Source organism: Coregonus clupeaformis, chromosome 17, assembly GCF_020615455.1.
Source record: "Coregonus clupeaformis isolate EN_2021a chromosome 17, ASM2061545v1, whole genome shotgun sequence".
Taxonomy (NCBI): Eukaryota; Metazoa; Chordata; class Actinopteri; order Salmoniformes; family Salmonidae; genus Coregonus; species Coregonus clupeaformis.
Genome location: NC_059208.1, coordinates 37432555 through 37450763, shown reverse-complemented (window position 1 = coordinate 37450763; position 18209 = coordinate 37432555). Strand labels below are relative to the sequence as shown.

Below are 18209 nucleotides of genomic sequence, written 5' to 3'. Positions count from 1 at the left end.
GGTTGCTGATGCGTATGTGGTTGAAACATTAGCATACATGGACACACATGCTTTGTTTAATGTTTAATGCCAGTGGCAGGTCATTGGTAAAAATAGAAAAGAGTAGAGGGCCTAAAGAGCTGCCCTGCGGTACACCACACTTTACATGTTAGACAGAGAAGCTCCCATTAAAGAAAACCCTTTGAGTTCTATTAGATAGCTCTGAATCCACTATATTGCAGAGGTTGAAAAGCCATAACACATACGTTTTTTCAACAACTGGTTATGGTCAATAATATCAAAGGCTGCACTGAAATCTAAAAAGTACAGCTCCCACAATCATCTTCTTAATCAAATTCTTTCAACCAATCATCAGCCATTTGTGTCAGTGCAGTACATGTGCCCTTCACTAGAAGCATGCTGAAAGTCTGTTAATTTGTTTACAGAGAAATAGCATTGTATTTGGTCAAACAATTATTTCCAACAGTTTGCTAAGAGCTGGCAGCAAGCTTATAGGTCTTCTGTTAGAACCAGTAAAGGCCGCTTTACCACTCTTGGGTAGTGGAATTATTTTGGCTTACTTTCCTCTAGGCTTAGATTATAGGTACTCATATCTGTCATATATTTAGAGTCAGCTACCATCCTCAGTAGCTTTCCATCTAAGTTGTCAATGCCAGGAGGTTTGTTATTATTGATCATTAACAATAATCTTTCCACCTCTCCCACACTAACTTTACAAAATTCAAACTTGCAATGCTTTTCTTTCATTATTTGTTTTTTTATGCATGAATACGATGGCTCACTGTTTGTTGTCATTTCCTGCCTAAGTTTGCCCACTTTGCCAATGAAGTAAATCATTAAAATAATTGGCAACATCACATTATTTTGTGATGAATAAGCCATCTGATTCAATAAAAGATGGAGTTGAATTTGTCTTTCTGCCCATAATTTATTAAAATCATTGATCTTGGCTTCATAATACAGTTTCTTCTTTTTTGTTGTTGAGTGTAGTCACATAATTTCTCAATTTGCAGTAAATCAGCCAGTCAGATGTGCAGCCAGACTTATTAGCCACTTCTTTTGCCTCATCTCTTTCAACCATACAGTTTTTCAATTCCTCATCAATCCATGGAGCCTTAACAGTTCTTAGTCAGTTTCTTAAAAGGTGCATGTTTATCAATAAGAATTTTAATAATGTGCAGCGTCTGGATGCTCCTTATTAATCACATCAGACCAACAAATATATTTTTTTACATCATCCACATAAGAGTCACAGCAAAATATTTTGTATGATCTCATATACACTATTTTAGGCCCAGCTTTTGGAACTTTCGCTTTCCTGGATATAGCCACAATATTGTGATCACTGCATCCAATGGGTACGGATACAGCTTTAGAATAAAGTTCTACAGTATTAGTAAAAATGTGATCGATACATGTGGATGATCATTCCTGTAGTGTTTGTAAACACCCTGGTAGGTTGATTAATAACCTAAACCAGATTACAGGCAATGGTTACAGTGAGAAGCTTCCTCTTGAGCGGACAGCTTGATGAAAACCAGTCAATATTCAGGACCACAAGAAGACTGCTCTGATTACATCACATACACTATCAAGCATTTCACACATATTATTTAGATACTGACCGTTTGCACTTGGTAGCCTACAGCAACACCCCAAAAGAAAAGGCTTTAGATGTGCCAAGTGAACCTGCAACAACAACACTTCAACAACACTTGACATAAGATATTCTCTAATCATTCCAGGGATATGGCTCTGAATATATACACCAACACCTCCCCCATAAGCATTTCTGTCTCTTCTATAGATGCTATATCCTTGTATTGCTACTGCTGTATCATCAAATTAATTATCTAAGTGAGTCTCAGAAATGGCTAATATATTTATGTTATCAGATATTACCAAGTTACTGATTTCATTAACCTTATTTCTAAGGCTACATATATTAATATGGGCTATTTTCAACCCTTTCCTGGGTAGCTTATCAGAGATTGACATAATATGGAAAAGAGCAAACAAAGCAAGAGAAAATATACATTCAGCAGTACATTAATCAATTAGTGTGTGTGTGTGCTGCGGGGTTGAAGCTACGAACACATAGGCTTGGTTCGCTCATCCCTACCAGGCTTCTGGGAGGGAGGGTGGACAATGAGCCTGTCATAGCAGATGTATGGATCTATAATACATAGAAGTCACTTGAACCCCCCCCACACACACAAGCTGCCAATTGAAAGGGTCAGTCCGTCCTATGGAGTTGGAGACTGTAGAGGGATCAGTGCAGACAAGGGGGATTATGAAACTTGGGACATTGATTAGCATTTGGAAGGCCAATCATTTACTCACCTGCCAAGCTTCACATCAAGGACAAATTAAATTCAAGAGCTGGCTGAAAAATTTCATTTTATATATTAATTTCTGAAAATCAATTTGAGGCTGAGGAGAGAGGAAGGGGCAAAAGGATAAAAGGACATTATGTAAAGGTATCTCTGCTTTTAAAGCAGATTTCAATACTAAAAGACAGAACCCTTTTAAATCCAAGAGATTACAGCCATGGGAAACTCATTTTTATGATAAAGAGAAACAGAACAAAAACATTTTTTTATTGAAATCTAGACTGGTTGATTTGTGGTCATATTTGGTGATAATTAGGCTAACACAGCATGCTGTAAACACTGCAGAAGATCCTTGAACTCAGTGGCACTGAATCATTAGCAGCAAGTCACATTGCGTAATATTTACTTTTCATTTACTTTTCAAAGGACTGGATGAGAAGAGAAAAATGTGGCGGTGCAGCCCTATGATTAAACCTACACACCAAGAAAGAGGCCAATGAAAATCAAAGGAGAAATAAATAATTTTATACAGCAGTCTGAACTAACCGATTGTAAAATGTACTAAACAGCATGAAAAAAATTAAGATATATCCTTGAGGGTAGGCTATTAAAAATCAAACAATACATTCAAATTGAATATTAAATAGCCTCTAATGGATTTGTGGGGCTCGCCTTCAGTGTTAATGATCATGACCAGCTATGAACTAAGTACACTAAAATATAAAGTTCACAACACAAAACGAAAAAAAGAAGCAGATGCTTGACTAACCCATTAATTAAACTAGGCCTAATCTGCATGTTTGATTTGCTGGCATATTTTCTTTACATCATAAAAACAACACTGCCATTTTAATGTCCAATCACTTTCACTTCTCACAGAAGGACCTGTGGTCAACCTTCATCTACTTATGTTGTGAAAACAGGCTTCCTGAGTGTATGCTGAATGCATGCATGATCAGTATGCTCTGCACCTGTCTATCATACTGCTATACCTCAGGTTTTTACCGCCATCAGGCTGAGTAGCTCAAGGGCTGTCCTAACGTCAGGCTCACCTGATTCTCAGGGGGCTAAGACTGCCCCTCTCGTCCCCTCCTGTGGTTCTCCATGGCTACCCTACACAACCTGTCACAGCACTAGTAACTGCAAGGCGTGATGAGTGAGGTGATTTGACAGTAATCTGACAGGCCCATCTTCCTTTGGCTGTCACCGAATGACAATCCATTCCAGCTGTCACTCTTACAGACACCCCGCTCTCCCTTTCCCATCCCTGCCCTCCACCTCTCCTTCCGCCTGAATGTCGCTGATGCACTATGAGGGCTGATGACTACTCTGGGTAACCGTGTCCTTGAGTGCCTGTCAATATTTTGCCAACCTGAAACAAAGACGTGGCCTTAGAGACGTCGTTCTATAATGTCACGGGTTGCAATGAAGCCATCTATTTTTCAATGCAATGGGGAATGAACTGGAACACACTGCTTGAACAATAGCAGCATTTGCAGCAGGCAAACATGTGGCAGTTGGACGGAACACAAGCCAGCGGCAGAGCTAAAATGGGCACGGTGCCTCTATAGCCGTGCCAAGACGATACTATGTGCTTACAAAAGACAGCAGCAGAAACTGAGATGGTGCCCATCTCCAGAGAGAACACAGTACATCAGCCCCCATAACATTTTTTAAAAAAACTCTCCCTGCCTCTGCCCTACCTTGGGCGGCAGGACCAGGTATGCCAAGCAGTCAGCTGGCCAATCAGCTTGCCAGGTAACCAGCCAAAGGGCCAATCAACAACCCCAGAGAATAAGCCAGCCAAACTGCTAGCAAAATCCACCAGTAACAGAATATGCCAGATAATCTGCTCACTGAAAATACCGACCAGCAGCCATCTTGTAAATCATTCTTCCAACCCACAAGAGGCGGACTATGGCCCAACCTTCACAATAACCCTTACTTTCACAGCCCTTTGATTCCTTGCAGTTACGCTACCTTATCTAGACTGCTGTTTGTAGTTAAGGCCTTCCACTAGCAAGCTTGTAAGAACAAGTTACAGAAGAGCTTGGGTAGGCTAATATGGAAAATAGGTGAAAGATGGAAACAAAACTTTAACACTCAAGCGCTCAGCTATTTGAACCTCTCCGCTAAAATAGATTAAGCAGTTGATCTTATTAAAGCAGCTCTGCTCCCACAAAGCAACCCCATCAGCCTTAAAAGAAATTCAATATTAATCTTATAACAGGAAAATAAGCCCCACTGTATTCCCTTCCCAATTCAAAAAACGGATATGCTAATGTATTTTTTGGACAATTGATTTTATTTTGCCCTCCACTACCTCCTTCAGACCGGTTGGCTGGCAGTAGTCTCCGTCTCTCTGCATGCAGGTGCACTCTCACAGCGAACCTGCTGACTTCTTTCAGTGAGAGGCCATGGTATGCGATAAGGCGAAGGTCCCCTTCTGCCCCCCTTTGGCCCCAACCGACCATTGGCTGTCAGAGTTTCTAGCATCATCCGGCCTCCGCCCCTCAAATCCATCTCAGAGATAGGCGACATCCCGGAGATCAAAGGCCAACTCAAAGTTGACAAGAAAAAAATGAAGAAAAAAGCCGGGTGTTGTGGTCGTCAATCCACCGCTACATTAGTTATTCAGCACTGCGCGAATACTAACCATCCTCTCAGGGAGCGAAGTGAGAATGAAATCTCATGACCTGGCAACGAGGGCCTTGCTTTTTTGTGCATCAGCGGATTAGGTCCCTTAGATTCTGACCAACATTCTCGCCCTTGACTCTTGCCGTTTCTGTTCACCGAGATGTAACGCCAAAGCAAGGGGGAGGCAAAAGTTGAAGCGTAACATTGACAGCCAGTAGTGTGCTCACACTACCGAAACAGAGCAATCATTCTGAGATGATACACACACACACACACACACCACTGCAGTCAAGACACATTGTCAACTACACTAAAAACAGGGCAACTCTACGAGGTCACTGTTCCGTCTGTTATTGCAAGATGGATAGGTTCTGCTGGTCATGGAACAACAACTGCATCCAAGTACCTGTGGGTAGGCAGACTATACAGAGAGAGAGCGGGAGAAAGAACTGACTTGAGGAGAACCGCAATTGTGAGCTGTTATGTCAGTTAAAAGTGGTAGCCTGAGTGCAGCAAGTGTGTGTAGTCCGAGGGAGAGGATGTAAAATAAAAACAAGCCTTGGGATTTCTTGGCAGAATAATACCCTACAGGTTTTGCAAGCGATACGTTTTATCCCATTGCACTAGTTCACAACCCCCCCCCCCCCACGCATACACAAACAGCCTCACACAGAGACATCTAAAATACTTTATCTCCTGCTCCCCATGATGCCGGCCTTCTTCAGGAAGACACTGATATTTAAGGCCACTGGGGCCTTAGAGGTAAGCAATTAATCACATTAAATACTCCAGCGCGCTGTCGCCCTTTATCACTGAGATGCTGCGTGCCTCTGGACTGCTGACAGGAAGAGCCTCTCGTTAGGCAGCCTCCGTAGCAGACTTTCAGAATCACACTGTTAGGTATGCCTATGTATAATTAATTTGGCTGGAAAAGGGGAACGTCAGCAATTGCCATTCCGTGCGAGTAACTCAACCACATTCCCCTTCCCGGCTGTGCATAGCTTCGTCCATCCTCATGAAATGAGGGTTGTTTGTATAGGAGGGCCTTGCTCTTTGCTGCAGACGGCAACAGGCCACTGCTCTAACACTATTCACAGTCATAATTCAAAAACCAGAAATGTCCAACTCAATGCGCTCGATTGAAATAAACGAACAAGAATGCAGGTGCTTTATAGTCTTAGGTGTGCTTATTTCTACAGTGCTAGTGTGTGTATATATATATATATAAATAAATAAATAAATAAATAAATAAATAAATAAAGGCAGTATACCGACGTATTTGGACATGTCCAAGGGATGGTTTTTCTAATACCGTCAAAACTATATAAATGTTTATATTTGTAGCTACTTTTTAAGTAAATACCTTAAGTCAACTTGTGTAATACATTAGGAAATAAAGCAGATCGCATTCACTTCAGAGGTCACATTAAGAAACTTACCATAGGGCCTCCCGAGAGGCACATCGGTCAAAGGCACTGCATCGCAGTTTTGCGACGTCACTACGGCCTGGGGTTCGATCACAGGCTGTGTCATTACCGGCCAATTTGACCAGCTTCGTCCAGGTTAGGATTTACTTGGTTCATTGCGCTCTAGCGACTCCTAGTGGCAGGCCAGGCACCTGCAGTCTGACTTCGGTTGTCAATTGAAGGGTGTTTCCTCCGACACATTGGTGCAGCTGGCTTCCGGGTTAAGCAAGCGGGTGTTAAGAAGCGCGGTTTGGCGGGTGATGTTACAGAGGACACGTGACTCGACCATCGCCTCTTCCAAGCCCGTTGCATCAAATGCCAGAGCGCGACTATCATTGCCTATTTAATCTCAGAGCCTATACCAAGGCAGGACATAGAAACCCAATCTATTGATAAACTAAATATTGAACAACAATCTATTTTGTATGCCGTGGCCTAATGCTAATAGCTCTGAGTTATACAGCAAATAAAGGACGTTGTCACCATAAAAGGTGAATGATGGGCGCTCAGGCGGAGTTATAATTCTCGTTCACGCACACAGTTTTATGACAGGTCTGATTTATAACAGGGAAACGTGCATATGTATGGCGTGCGCCAAGTTTATACATCTGAATATTTTTGTGCGTGCGCAGTATTTTCAGAAATAGCGCACGCAGATATTTAGTGTAAAATTTCCACAACATTTATGAATGAGGCCCCTGGGCTCTAAGCTCCTTCCTGCCAGCTCAGCTCCTACGCGTGCTGCAGGTGCCCAGGGAGGGATCTGTCACACCCGCACGGGTCGGCCATATCGCCTCCACCACTGCCTCTGCACCCTGGGGATGGGTAGGCGGGAAATTGAAGTTAATCATGAGCTTAGCATCAACGACCTTGATTGAAGACAAGAGGAGAATAAAGTGATCATTCCCTCTGTATTGGGTGTGATATGAATTATGTTACGCCTGGGACTGGAGAGCGGAGCCCAACTGAAGCCAGATCACAATCAGCGTCTTTGGTATTAAAAATGTGCTTCAAAAAAATGCACAGCGATTGGTCTCATCTCACGGGTTTCCTCAACGCTTGGCTAATTAGCAAGAGCCTTCATCCTACAGCTGCCTTTCTTCATCTACAGGAGCCAAACAAAAGGTTCCTTTTTACACATCAATTCAATGATCATCAGGATGAAACTGATTCTAATCGATGAGTCACTTCCAAGAGGGTGGGTAGAGTGATCCAATGCGAAGAACACGAAAGAGATAAAGATTCTTTCAACATGAACACTCACTATCCAGAGCACATTTTTTTTAAATGCTGCTTTTAAAACAAACAATCACATAAAACATTCTTTCTCCTTGGTTAATTACCCATTTCTTGAGGTACTTGCAATTCTGGCCTAGGCCTGCATTTGATGACATAGGCTAAATGCAACTGGAACTGAAGAGCCCAATTCATTGCCGGGCATCGAATCAAATCAAACCTTGCGCCCTGTGGTGTGTGCTCCGAGCAATGCATTGCAGGGACTCTGAATTTTGTTTTACAAAGTTTGCCACCCACTGCAGGTAATTGGACACCACACTGCACTGAATACTTAATTAGCTGTTGGACAGATGGCTGCGACAGATGCGTCAGGGAATAAACTTAAGTTTTGGGACACTCTTCAGCCAAGCCTCTGTTAGAGACATGTATGAGAATTGGATATTTTCCACATCCTGCATTAGAGTAACTGTTTGCAGTGAGTTGTTTCTCCTTGCTTCAAGTAATCTGCCTTGATACATGTTCGATAGGGGGGAGAAAACATTGAAGACTAGCCCAATAATGAGATGGATTTGCTGTTAAGTCAAGCATATCGTCTGCTGCCGAAGAGGACCTTGAAAAACAGGTTCTCTAGACAGCTCAGAGGCCATTACATCTGCATGATACATTTGTCAAAGAAAACCTTGTGCGTTTCTTATGATTCTAATTTAAAATTGAATAGAGGATAACTAAACACCATCGAAGGAGTGATTAAAAAAAACAAAGAAAAGTAACATGATGACTTCTCCCGCTCAAACTGCAGCTGGCTTATACACCAACATGAGAGAAGCTAGAGTTCTGCAAGTATTGCTTCAGTTGAATCCACCCATAATATCTTCATTCTGGTGGGGAATGAGTGTATAGCTGTGGCCTAATGCCTGTGTGATGCAGCCATATAACCTGGGCTTATGTCCTGGCAGATCAAATCAAATGTATTGGTCACATACACATGGTTAGCAGATGTTATTGCGAGTGTGGCGAAATGCTTGTGCTTCTAGTTCCAACAGTGCAGCAATATCTAGCAAGTAATATCTAACAGTTCCACAACAAAAACCTAATACACACAAATCTAAGTAAAGGAATAAGAATATATAAATATATGGATGAGCAATGTCATTATCAGAGTGGCATAGGCTAAGATGCAATAGATAGTATAGAATACAGTATATACATATGAGATGGGTAATGCAAGACACGTAAACATTAAAGTGGCATTATTAAAGTTATATTATTAAAGTGACTAGTGTTCCATTTATTAAAGTGGCCAGTGATTTTCAAGTCTGTATGTAGGCAGCAGCTTCTCTGTGCTAGTGATGGCTGTTTTAACAGTCTGATGGCCTTGAGATAGAAGCTGTTTTTCAGTCTCTCGGTCCCAGCTTTGATACACCTGTACTGCCCTCGCCTTCTGGATGATAGCGGGGTGAACAGGCAGTGGCTCGGGTGGTAGTTGTCCTTGATTATCTTTTTGGCCTTCCTGTGACATCGGGTGCTGTAGGTGTCCTGGAGGGCAGGTAGTTTGCCCCCGGTGATGCGTTGTGCAGACCGCACCACCCTCTGTAGAGCCCTGCGGTTGTGGGCGGTTCAGTTGCCGTACCAGGCGGTGATACAGCGCGACAGGTTGCGCTCATTTGTGCATCTGTAAAAGTTTGTGAGGTTTTTTTAGGTGAAATTTCTTCAGCCTCCTGAGGTTGAAGAGACGCTGTTGCGCCTTCTTCACCACACCGTCTGTGTGGGTGGACCATTTCAGTTTGTCAGTGATATGTACGCCAAGGAACTTTCCACCTTTTCCACTGCTGTCCCGTCAATGTGGATAGGGGGGGTACTCCCTCTGCTGTTTCCTGAAGTCCACGATCATCAGGAAGGATGGCTGCCTGTTTTACCGATCAATTGAAGGTTAATCAACTTGAGCCTCAGATAGCACAGAGACGGACCTGGTTGCCTGGCAAAGAATCCACCAGGCTTTCTCTACCTCCCTCACCTTGAGCAAAACAGAAATACGCAAGATCAAAGGTGATTGAGTGCTCTACGCAGCGAGCGTCTATCTAGGGCTCAGGCGCCAAGCTCCAGCCTTGGCAAGGAGACGCACCTATGGCACCCTCGAGATGGATTTGTTTGTGTGTGTTTCACCACAGATGAAACCCAGTGCTTAAACCCTTCCTGAACATCCAGTTCATACCTGTGACAGAGAGGCTATCCCTCCCATTGCTCCTCTGACAGAATAGGCCCCGTTTCCTGATATACCGGGGGTGGGATAACTGTAGGATAGACTGAGTCCAAGTTCCCTACATGTGCACTGTCTGGATAGAATCCATTTTATTTTCAGTCAATAACCCAGACAGATGTTACCGCAGACATGGGTGGAAATCAACACTTTAAGTGATATTGAATGGCTCCAACAGCAGCTTGGCAAATATTGAACAAAGAGAGAGAAATTTGCCAGAGGGGATGAAGGCGTCATTTCCCCAAAAAAGGTGTGTAGGCTATTGCTTGGATTTCAAGCTTGTGGTTTGAGTTTCAGTAAGCTCAATGACGTGTTTGCAGTCCCTTCAGTCAGTCAATGCTGCACTTGAAGAATGAGATGTGCTGTAATTGTTTAAATGACCCAAGGGATGTTTTGGCAACTGCAATGAATTATAAAATAAGACATGAGCTTCTATACGAAACATGACACTGATTGACGTAGCCTGGTGTTTGAAACAGGTAGCCTACAGACCACCGACCAAATAGGCTATATTATTACTGTAATACCCCCAACTGTTCTCCAAAAGTCTAAGAGGTGGGGAGAATAAAATCTTAGAGAGCAGTGCTAAACATAACAGGCTTGTCATGCCACTCACTGTTCCATCACGAACAATGTTTGCATATTTCAATTTTAGCTTGGCATACTGCTGATAAAGCCAATCTCCATTTTCAAATTGCCTGCTTGTTCAACATAATGGTTTGTTTCAGATAATTGGAGAGGCTCAACCAAAAGCAAATTCAAGTGGTATTATTGCATCTAGGCAACCAAGATAACCAACTCAGTCCTCAGACCTTCATGAAATGTATAGCCATCATGTAGCCCATTCTATTCTCGCTGTCGAGTAAAACACTCTTGCTGATTTATTGATCACAAGCATTGGGATGTTAACAGAGACTTAATAAAAAAAACAAAGAGACCAAGGCTCAACACAAACTCAATGTCATGGAAGAGAATTGATTTGAGGAACGCTCTTTGAATATACTCCCTCTAAGGACAGCAAGAGTTACAAATCACCTGCTGCATCAAATATGACACGTCTGGTTTTAATGCATCTGGGAGAGCTCGATAGATGGGTGAATCTGTGAATGAACTTCCCACCTTCCTCAGGTTACCTAGTAAATCACACAGCTAGCTAACGATTTACCTTAAAGAACGGCTGGGAAACCATGTGACCACCCAAGGTAGTCCGTTAGGCAGCATATCACACATAGGCCAAAATAATGCAATTCTGTTGCATTGGCCCCATCCCAAATGCCACCCTTTTCCCTATATAGTGCAATACTTTTGACCAGGGCCCATTGGGTGTAATTTGGGACTCACACAGAGCAAATTCTGCATTGAGTCTCCTTGCAATTTTGCTGAGGTCGTCCTCTGTTGCTCTACTTGAAGGTACTTCATACAGACAACACACATAGGTCTAGGCAAAGCTTGGTGCTTAGTGTGGGAGAGGAATATTAGTAGTCGTGTGAAAAGTGCAACATTAGCCCAGGGTCTACCAATTATCCCTGCTCGTTAACATAGCATGCTAGCAGATACCCATAGACTTCCAATCATTACGCTAACATTAGTTAGCATTGGCTAGCAAAACTCCCTCCAACTTCCTTCATACTGGACACAGACATAAAAATGGTATCCACAAGTTCATCTGCCTCTGGGGAAGTAGATGAAGGGCCTCATTGCCAAATTCCCGAAGTATCCCTTTAAGATGAGTGCACACTAACATTGCCTATGCAGATTAAGATGCACTTTATCTATGGTAATGCACTAATTCAGATTTTTTTACTGTAGGGGCAGCTTTGCTAGCACCTTGTGCAATCATGTACACTACTAGCCAATACTTAATGGTGTCACTACAGTAACACTTGAGTATTGACTAGTAGCCTACATTAAATAAAACCACATCAGCGGTGTTGTTTGAATGGGACACTGCAATACTGATTTGATAACAATCCCAAGAATGAATGGCAGTGCAGCCAGTCGGACAGTACAGTGTGAACTATTTGGACAGATAAACAATAGCAGAATAATCCTGTGTACAGTGTGTAGGGATGGCCAAGAACAAACTGAGGGGAGACATGCCCCCTGGCTTCCGGGTTTTAATCCTGCTGTCATAAGAAATGCCACGCTAATTTGATTTGTATTATAAAATTGGCAGTGTCCAACTACATTCAAGCTGGCCAGCGGCCACATATTCATGTAAGGAGGACAATACAATTGTGAAGAGCAGTACTTACATGCCTATTCTAAAGTATTAATAATTACCACACCCTTTGGATGTTTTTGAGACTATAAATTATACTATAAAACCTGAGATGCAGAACATAGTTGGCCATGTCCTACCCAAAGTTAAGTGGCACTGACTGTCCTCTTGGAGCCACGATATCATTGACTTTGGCTAGGATACCCAACTTTGATGAGCGAGTGAATAAATTAATGAAGTGAATGAACAGGGCTCTCCAACCCCAGTTGTAACTAACCTTATTCAGTTTATCAACCAGCTAATTATTAGAATCAGGTGTGCTAAATTAGGGTTGGAGTGAAAACCTACAGGACGGTAGCTCTCCAGGACCAGGTTTAGAGAGCCCATCAACTAGAACAATAAAGTTCTAGGCCTACTCCTCATGAGGACATGTCAAGGATATTCTGACTTCGGGACATTGCTTGCCTAACTAACGTTAACTACAATAGTTAACAATCCGTCAGCCTATTTATAACACGGAGTATATTGTTGCTTTGCAGGTTGACCTGTGTTAGTTTACAACGTTAGCTAGTGTTACTCCTCATACTTGAAAAACAGTCCGGAAAAAGTTTTGCAACGGGGGAAGTTGTGCATGATACAGTAACGTTAATTGGCTACGAAAACTGCATTATGCAGTCAGGGAGACAGATCACGAGACATCACCGTGCAGTCAATAAAGCGAGGCATCAACCCATCTAGAACAGCACCAAGTATGACTCGCTCATGGCTAGTAATCCTGACTGCAACACAACCAACGATAGCTTTGGCTAACTAGCTAATACTGTAGTTAGTTAACGTTAGCTACTTACCATGGATCAAACTCGTGGATGATGCTCTCGAACCGGATCACTGCAAAAAGTCTAGAACTGAAGCCTGCCAACCAGGCCAGAAAAAGAATGGTAAAAGAGAGTAAGGACTGCCACCCTGCTGGCTGTGCCAGTCCGCCAGAGAGGCCTCCTTTGCCCCCTCCTCCACCCGCGGCGTTGGGTCGGCTGTTACCATGCAGCGAGCCCCCGGCATTCAAGGACGCTTTGTGCTTGCTGTCAGTGGCTGTGTGGTGCTCCGCCATATTCTGCGTGGTTTGCGGCGTCAGTGGGGTTTGAAAGAGCACGCTCCCCTATCCCCCTTTACTCCCGTTTAGCTCCTTATGTTTTTGACGTGGTTTTCTCTCCTTATCTTCGCTGTAAGTCCACCGGCTTTTTATTCACATTCGTCAGTGACAACCACCATTGTATTCCGCACGCTCTTGCAAAACTCAATCGGACTGATTGCTGATGGGAGGGAATGGGCGGAACAACAGGAAACACAGACAGCCTCTCACAGAAGGACAGGTACAACAGGGCGGAGCCAAAGACAACTGAGCCGTTGGATATTCAAAAACCAATCCCGCGCAAGTACTACGATGACAGACCGATTTATTTACCTATGGAATATCATAACCTACATAAGAACATTGAAAACCCTGGACATTTATTTATTATAGGGGCTACAATATATTTTTTATATCCCCTTAAAAATGAGTAATGATGGTTTCTTTAATCATTTACTGTGTGGATTTGATAATGATTAAAATGTTGGCCAAGCTGCACATAAAGTAGTTGCATGATACAGATCCCTGACTCTGAGAATGGAATGGGTGGGTTGTCTTGTCTTGTCTTGTCTTGTAGACAAGAGAGAGACTGTGAGATTGTGAAGATTAATAATTTTAATGTGAAGTTATATTTCTATTGCCCTTGGATGTTCTCTGCTGGGGCATGGGTATTAATAAAGATTGATATGTTCTCATCACTGTCCCCCAGCAAAGACAAAAGTACACCATACATCATTGTGTAACCTAGGTATAGCTCTCTGGATAGTACAGTTTACAGCTTTTATTCTATGCTTTTTAGATATGGAGGCATCAACAGAGGAAATGGGTGAGTTTTTTTATTGAGTGTGATACAATTGATTGGAGATCAATAGATGTAATGATTAGTTGATTGAAAGGCTATAATATTGGATTCTGCCACAAATGTATTTGTGTGTGCAATATCAAACACATTCATTTTTACGTATGGGTGGTCCTCTGTAGCTCAATTGGTAGAGCATGGCGCTTGTAACGCCAGGGTAGTGGGTTTGATCCCCGGGACCACCCATACGTAAAAATGTATGCGCACATGACTGTAAGTCGCTTTGGATAAAAGCGTCTGCTAAATGGCTTATTATTATTATTATTATTCATCACGATATGTTCCATGAGACGAGAAAGACTCATGGGCGGTTCCATCCCTGAAGGGAAAACTAATGTGGGTATTATAACAGTACTTATTACTAAAATGCACACCACTTTGTATTCAACTGACATAAATGAAAAATAAAAAAGGTATTCTTGATGCATTGCAGGAATAGAGCATATGTTGCATACTTGGCTGTTATATCTATATTAGGTACATAATTCAAGGCAACCTACACAGTCCTTGCCCTTGGAAAATCTCTCTTCACAGCATTTGACCCTGAAAAATAATGAAGTAGGCTTTTCTATGAAATACAGGCTCATTGAATATAATTTTTCCAACACTGGTCTTGGGAAACATTGAATATGAATAGATGTAAAGAAGAATATGATATGAACAGAATGAAATAGATAGCCTATCTAAAAATCGTTTTTATTCAACTCACTTCCCTACAATGCAACATATGTGTTGCCTCAGTGTGGTATAACACAACAGCACCATAAACACATAGAAGGCTATCAACTTTCACAGTCAATGTACAGATGTACAGTACCATTGGATCACATAGAAAATGGGAAGAATGTTCATTGTGGAACATAGGTGGGTAATTGAAGCTTGTGCCAGCTTAACAGTGGGCCTAGATATAGAAATGATGGAGAGAGAGATAAGAGGGGGATAAAGAGAAGCAGATGAAGGATGGGGGGAAAGACAGGCACAGATTTAAGGAATGAACAAAACAGCAGGATTGTCTAGGCTGAGACTGGATAAAGAAGAATAGACCAAGAGGGAAGAGTACCATAATACAGACAAACCACTGCATACGTGTGCTATTGCTGTAACTCAGAGCCAAGGGGAGGAATTCAGCCAGAGACAGTGTCTCTCATTCATCACGAATGCCTGCATATTCCACAACAGGCACATTACCCTCCAAAAAATCCTGAAAGTGTGACCTTTGAATCAATGGAAAAGAACGCTGTGAAGATAGTTTCAATGGCATCCATTGTCACACCCCTGATGAAAACGAGCTGCTTTGGGTGCAGATGCTGGGCATGGCAGATTCGCTTGCTTCTGTCTCCTGAGAGAGAGCCTTGAGTGTCTGTTTGTTCCTCTCTGTCTTTCATGGCTCCTTGTTTACTGGCTTTCATGAGTTCTTTAAAGAGGCATGCCGCGAGAGACTGTCGGCAGTTGCTTACTAAGCAAAGGCCTAGCATACAAAGATTCAAAATGGCGGGTTGGGGACTTCAAATCTAGGAAACAATCGTTCATAACTTATTTGTCATGGCTCACAAGTGTAAACAACTACGTATAAAAAGGGAAAAAGAAGGCCCCCTTTTCCCTCTTAAGCAAAGTACAAAAATCCACGGTCATCGGTACTGAGCAACATCAGGTTGAAAATAGTCATAATCCTCCATATGTCTGTTGGGTCATAAGGGATAAGCAGTGTCTGCTCTGAAGTTGAGAGGCCTGCTCATGGTCCCACAATATCATCCAAATGGATGGGTCTTTGAAACAGACATGGTCTGTCTGAGAGCATTGGAGTCCCATTCCATGCATCGGCTCAAGCAATTTGTCGGGGTTTCACACAGTAGGCCTCCAATCATCTCAAATCACTCACAATTGTGCTTCTTCTTGTTATGTAAGCTGGGGCAAGTCACGGATGACCTTCCTTAATGCTGCAGTTCTGAGAAACACGTATTTTGCAATGTGCATCCAATTTCATGCAGATAGCGTGTGAATTGTAGTGCAGAGATTTCTCTGGTGGCACAATCTTTTATACAAGTTGGAAATCAAGAGGATTCAGAAAAGCAAGCACATCAAGTTCCAGCATTAACCACTTGCCTTGCCTTGCTTTGCACACATCTGCATTATAATTCAAGCTAAAGAAGCTAGAGAAAAGCCAAGGCTAGCAACTTACCAAATGATAATATCAAAATGATAATAACTTGACAAACATCACTTGCATGTAAAAACAAAGACAGGATGTTTTGTCTCCAGTGATTTTCAAGAGAGCCAGTTATCTAGTCTATTCTTTATAATCTTTTAAACAGCTTCTTTCTCTTATTTTACAAGCACTACAATGTTCCAAACAGAGTTAGAAACCATTTAAATGTGAAAGCATGGACTTTTAACAATATAATGGGCTAAACAGCATGTGGTACTCCAAAGCCTGCACACACTGACTCTGTTGAGCTCTACCTATTCTAACAGTGCTACAACCTCAGGAACAGCACAGCATATGCAGCTGTGCGTCACAATCACGAGTGGAGAATTGACCTACAAGGTGAAATTGAAATAGTATCTCTATTTTTTCTGACCAAGGACACCATATTTTGCAAGCAAACAAAATAAGACCTGGAAAGCCTATAGTACTCTACAAGGTAAAAATGCATACAGTAGAGACTTTGTTGTGGCCCTTTCAACATGTTCACATAGTAAACCTACAGTTGGGTTGTAATCATGTATTACAAAGGTAGGAACAGGTTAAAAATACAATGGCTTGCGAAAGTATTCACACCGCTTGGCATTTTTCCTATTTTCTTGCCTTACAACCTGGAATTAAAATTGATTTTTGGGGGGTTTGTATCATTTTATTTACACAACATGCTTATCACTTTGAAGATGCAAAATATTTTGTATTGTGAAACAAACAACCCCCCCCCCCCCAAAGTCAATTATTTGTAGAGCCACCTTTTGCAGCAATTACTGCTGCAAGTCTCTTGGGGTATGTCTCTATAAGCTTGGCACATCTAGCCACTGGGATTTTTGCCCATTCTTCAAGACAAAACTGCTCCAGCTCCTTCAAGTTGGATGGGTTCTGCTGGTGTACAGCAATTGGATTGAGGTCTGGGCTTTGACTAGGCCATTCCAAGACATTTAAATGTTTCCCCTTAAACCACTCGAGTGGTGCTTTAGCAGTATGCTTAGGGTCATTGTCCTGCTGGAAGGTGAACCTCCGTCCCAGTCTCAAGTTTCCTTCAAGAATTTCCCTGTATTTAGCGCCATCCATCATTCCTTCAATTCTGACCAGTTTCCCAGTCCCTGCCGATGAAAAACATCCCCACAGCATGATGCTGCCACCACCATGCTTCACTGTGGGGATGGTGTTCTCGGGGTGATAAGAGGTGTTGGGTTTGCACCAGACATAGCGTTTTCCTTGATGGCCAAAAAGCTCATTTTTAGTCTCATCTGACCAGAGTACATTCTTCCATATGTTTGGGGAGTCTCCCACATGCCTTTTGGCGAACACCAAACGTGTTTACTTATTTTTTTCTTTAAGCAATGGCTTTTTTCTGGCCACTCTTCCGTAAAGCCCAGCTCTGTGGAGTGTACGGCTTAAAGTAGTCCTATGGACAGATACTCCAATCTCCGCTGTGGAGCTTTGCAGCTCCTTCAGGGTTATCTTTGGTCTCTTTGTTGCCTCTCTGATTAATGCCTTCCTTGCCTGGGCCATGAGTTTTGGTGGGCGGCCCTCTCTTGGCAGGTTTGTTGTGGTGCCATATTCTTTCCATTTTTAATAATGGAATGCTCCGTGGGATGTTCAAAGTTTCCGATATAACCCAACCCTGATCTGTACTTCTCCACAACTTTGTCCCTGAACTGTTTGGAGAGCTCCTTAGTCTTCATGGTGCCGCTTGCTTGGTGGTGCCCCTTGCTTAGTGGTGTTGCAGACTCTGGGGCCTTTCAGAACAGGTGTATATATACTGAGATCATGTGACAGATCATGTGACACTTAGATTGCACACAGGTGAACTTTATTTATCTAATTATGTGACTTCTGAAGGTAATTGGTTGCACCAGATCTTATTC

At 42.5% G+C, this 18209-nt stretch overlaps 1 protein-coding gene across 2 annotated transcripts in view; it reads right to left on the bottom strand.

The window, feature by feature from the left end:
- LOC121586339 (dolichyl-diphosphooligosaccharide--protein glycosyltransferase subunit STT3B) overlaps positions 1-13876 on the bottom strand; it is an 82431-nt gene extending 68555 nt beyond the window's left edge. The window contains exon 1 of one of the 2 annotated variants that reach the window (XM_041902953.2): positions 12999-13876. In XM_041902953.2, the coding sequence (XP_041758887.2) occupies positions 12999-13258 (260 nt within the window). In that variant the 5' untranslated portion in view covers positions 13259-13876. The remainder of the gene's footprint in view (positions 1-12998) is intronic. The other variant, XM_041902952.2, reaches the window with a different exon arrangement.
- Positions 13877-18209: the final 4333 nt, after the last annotated feature.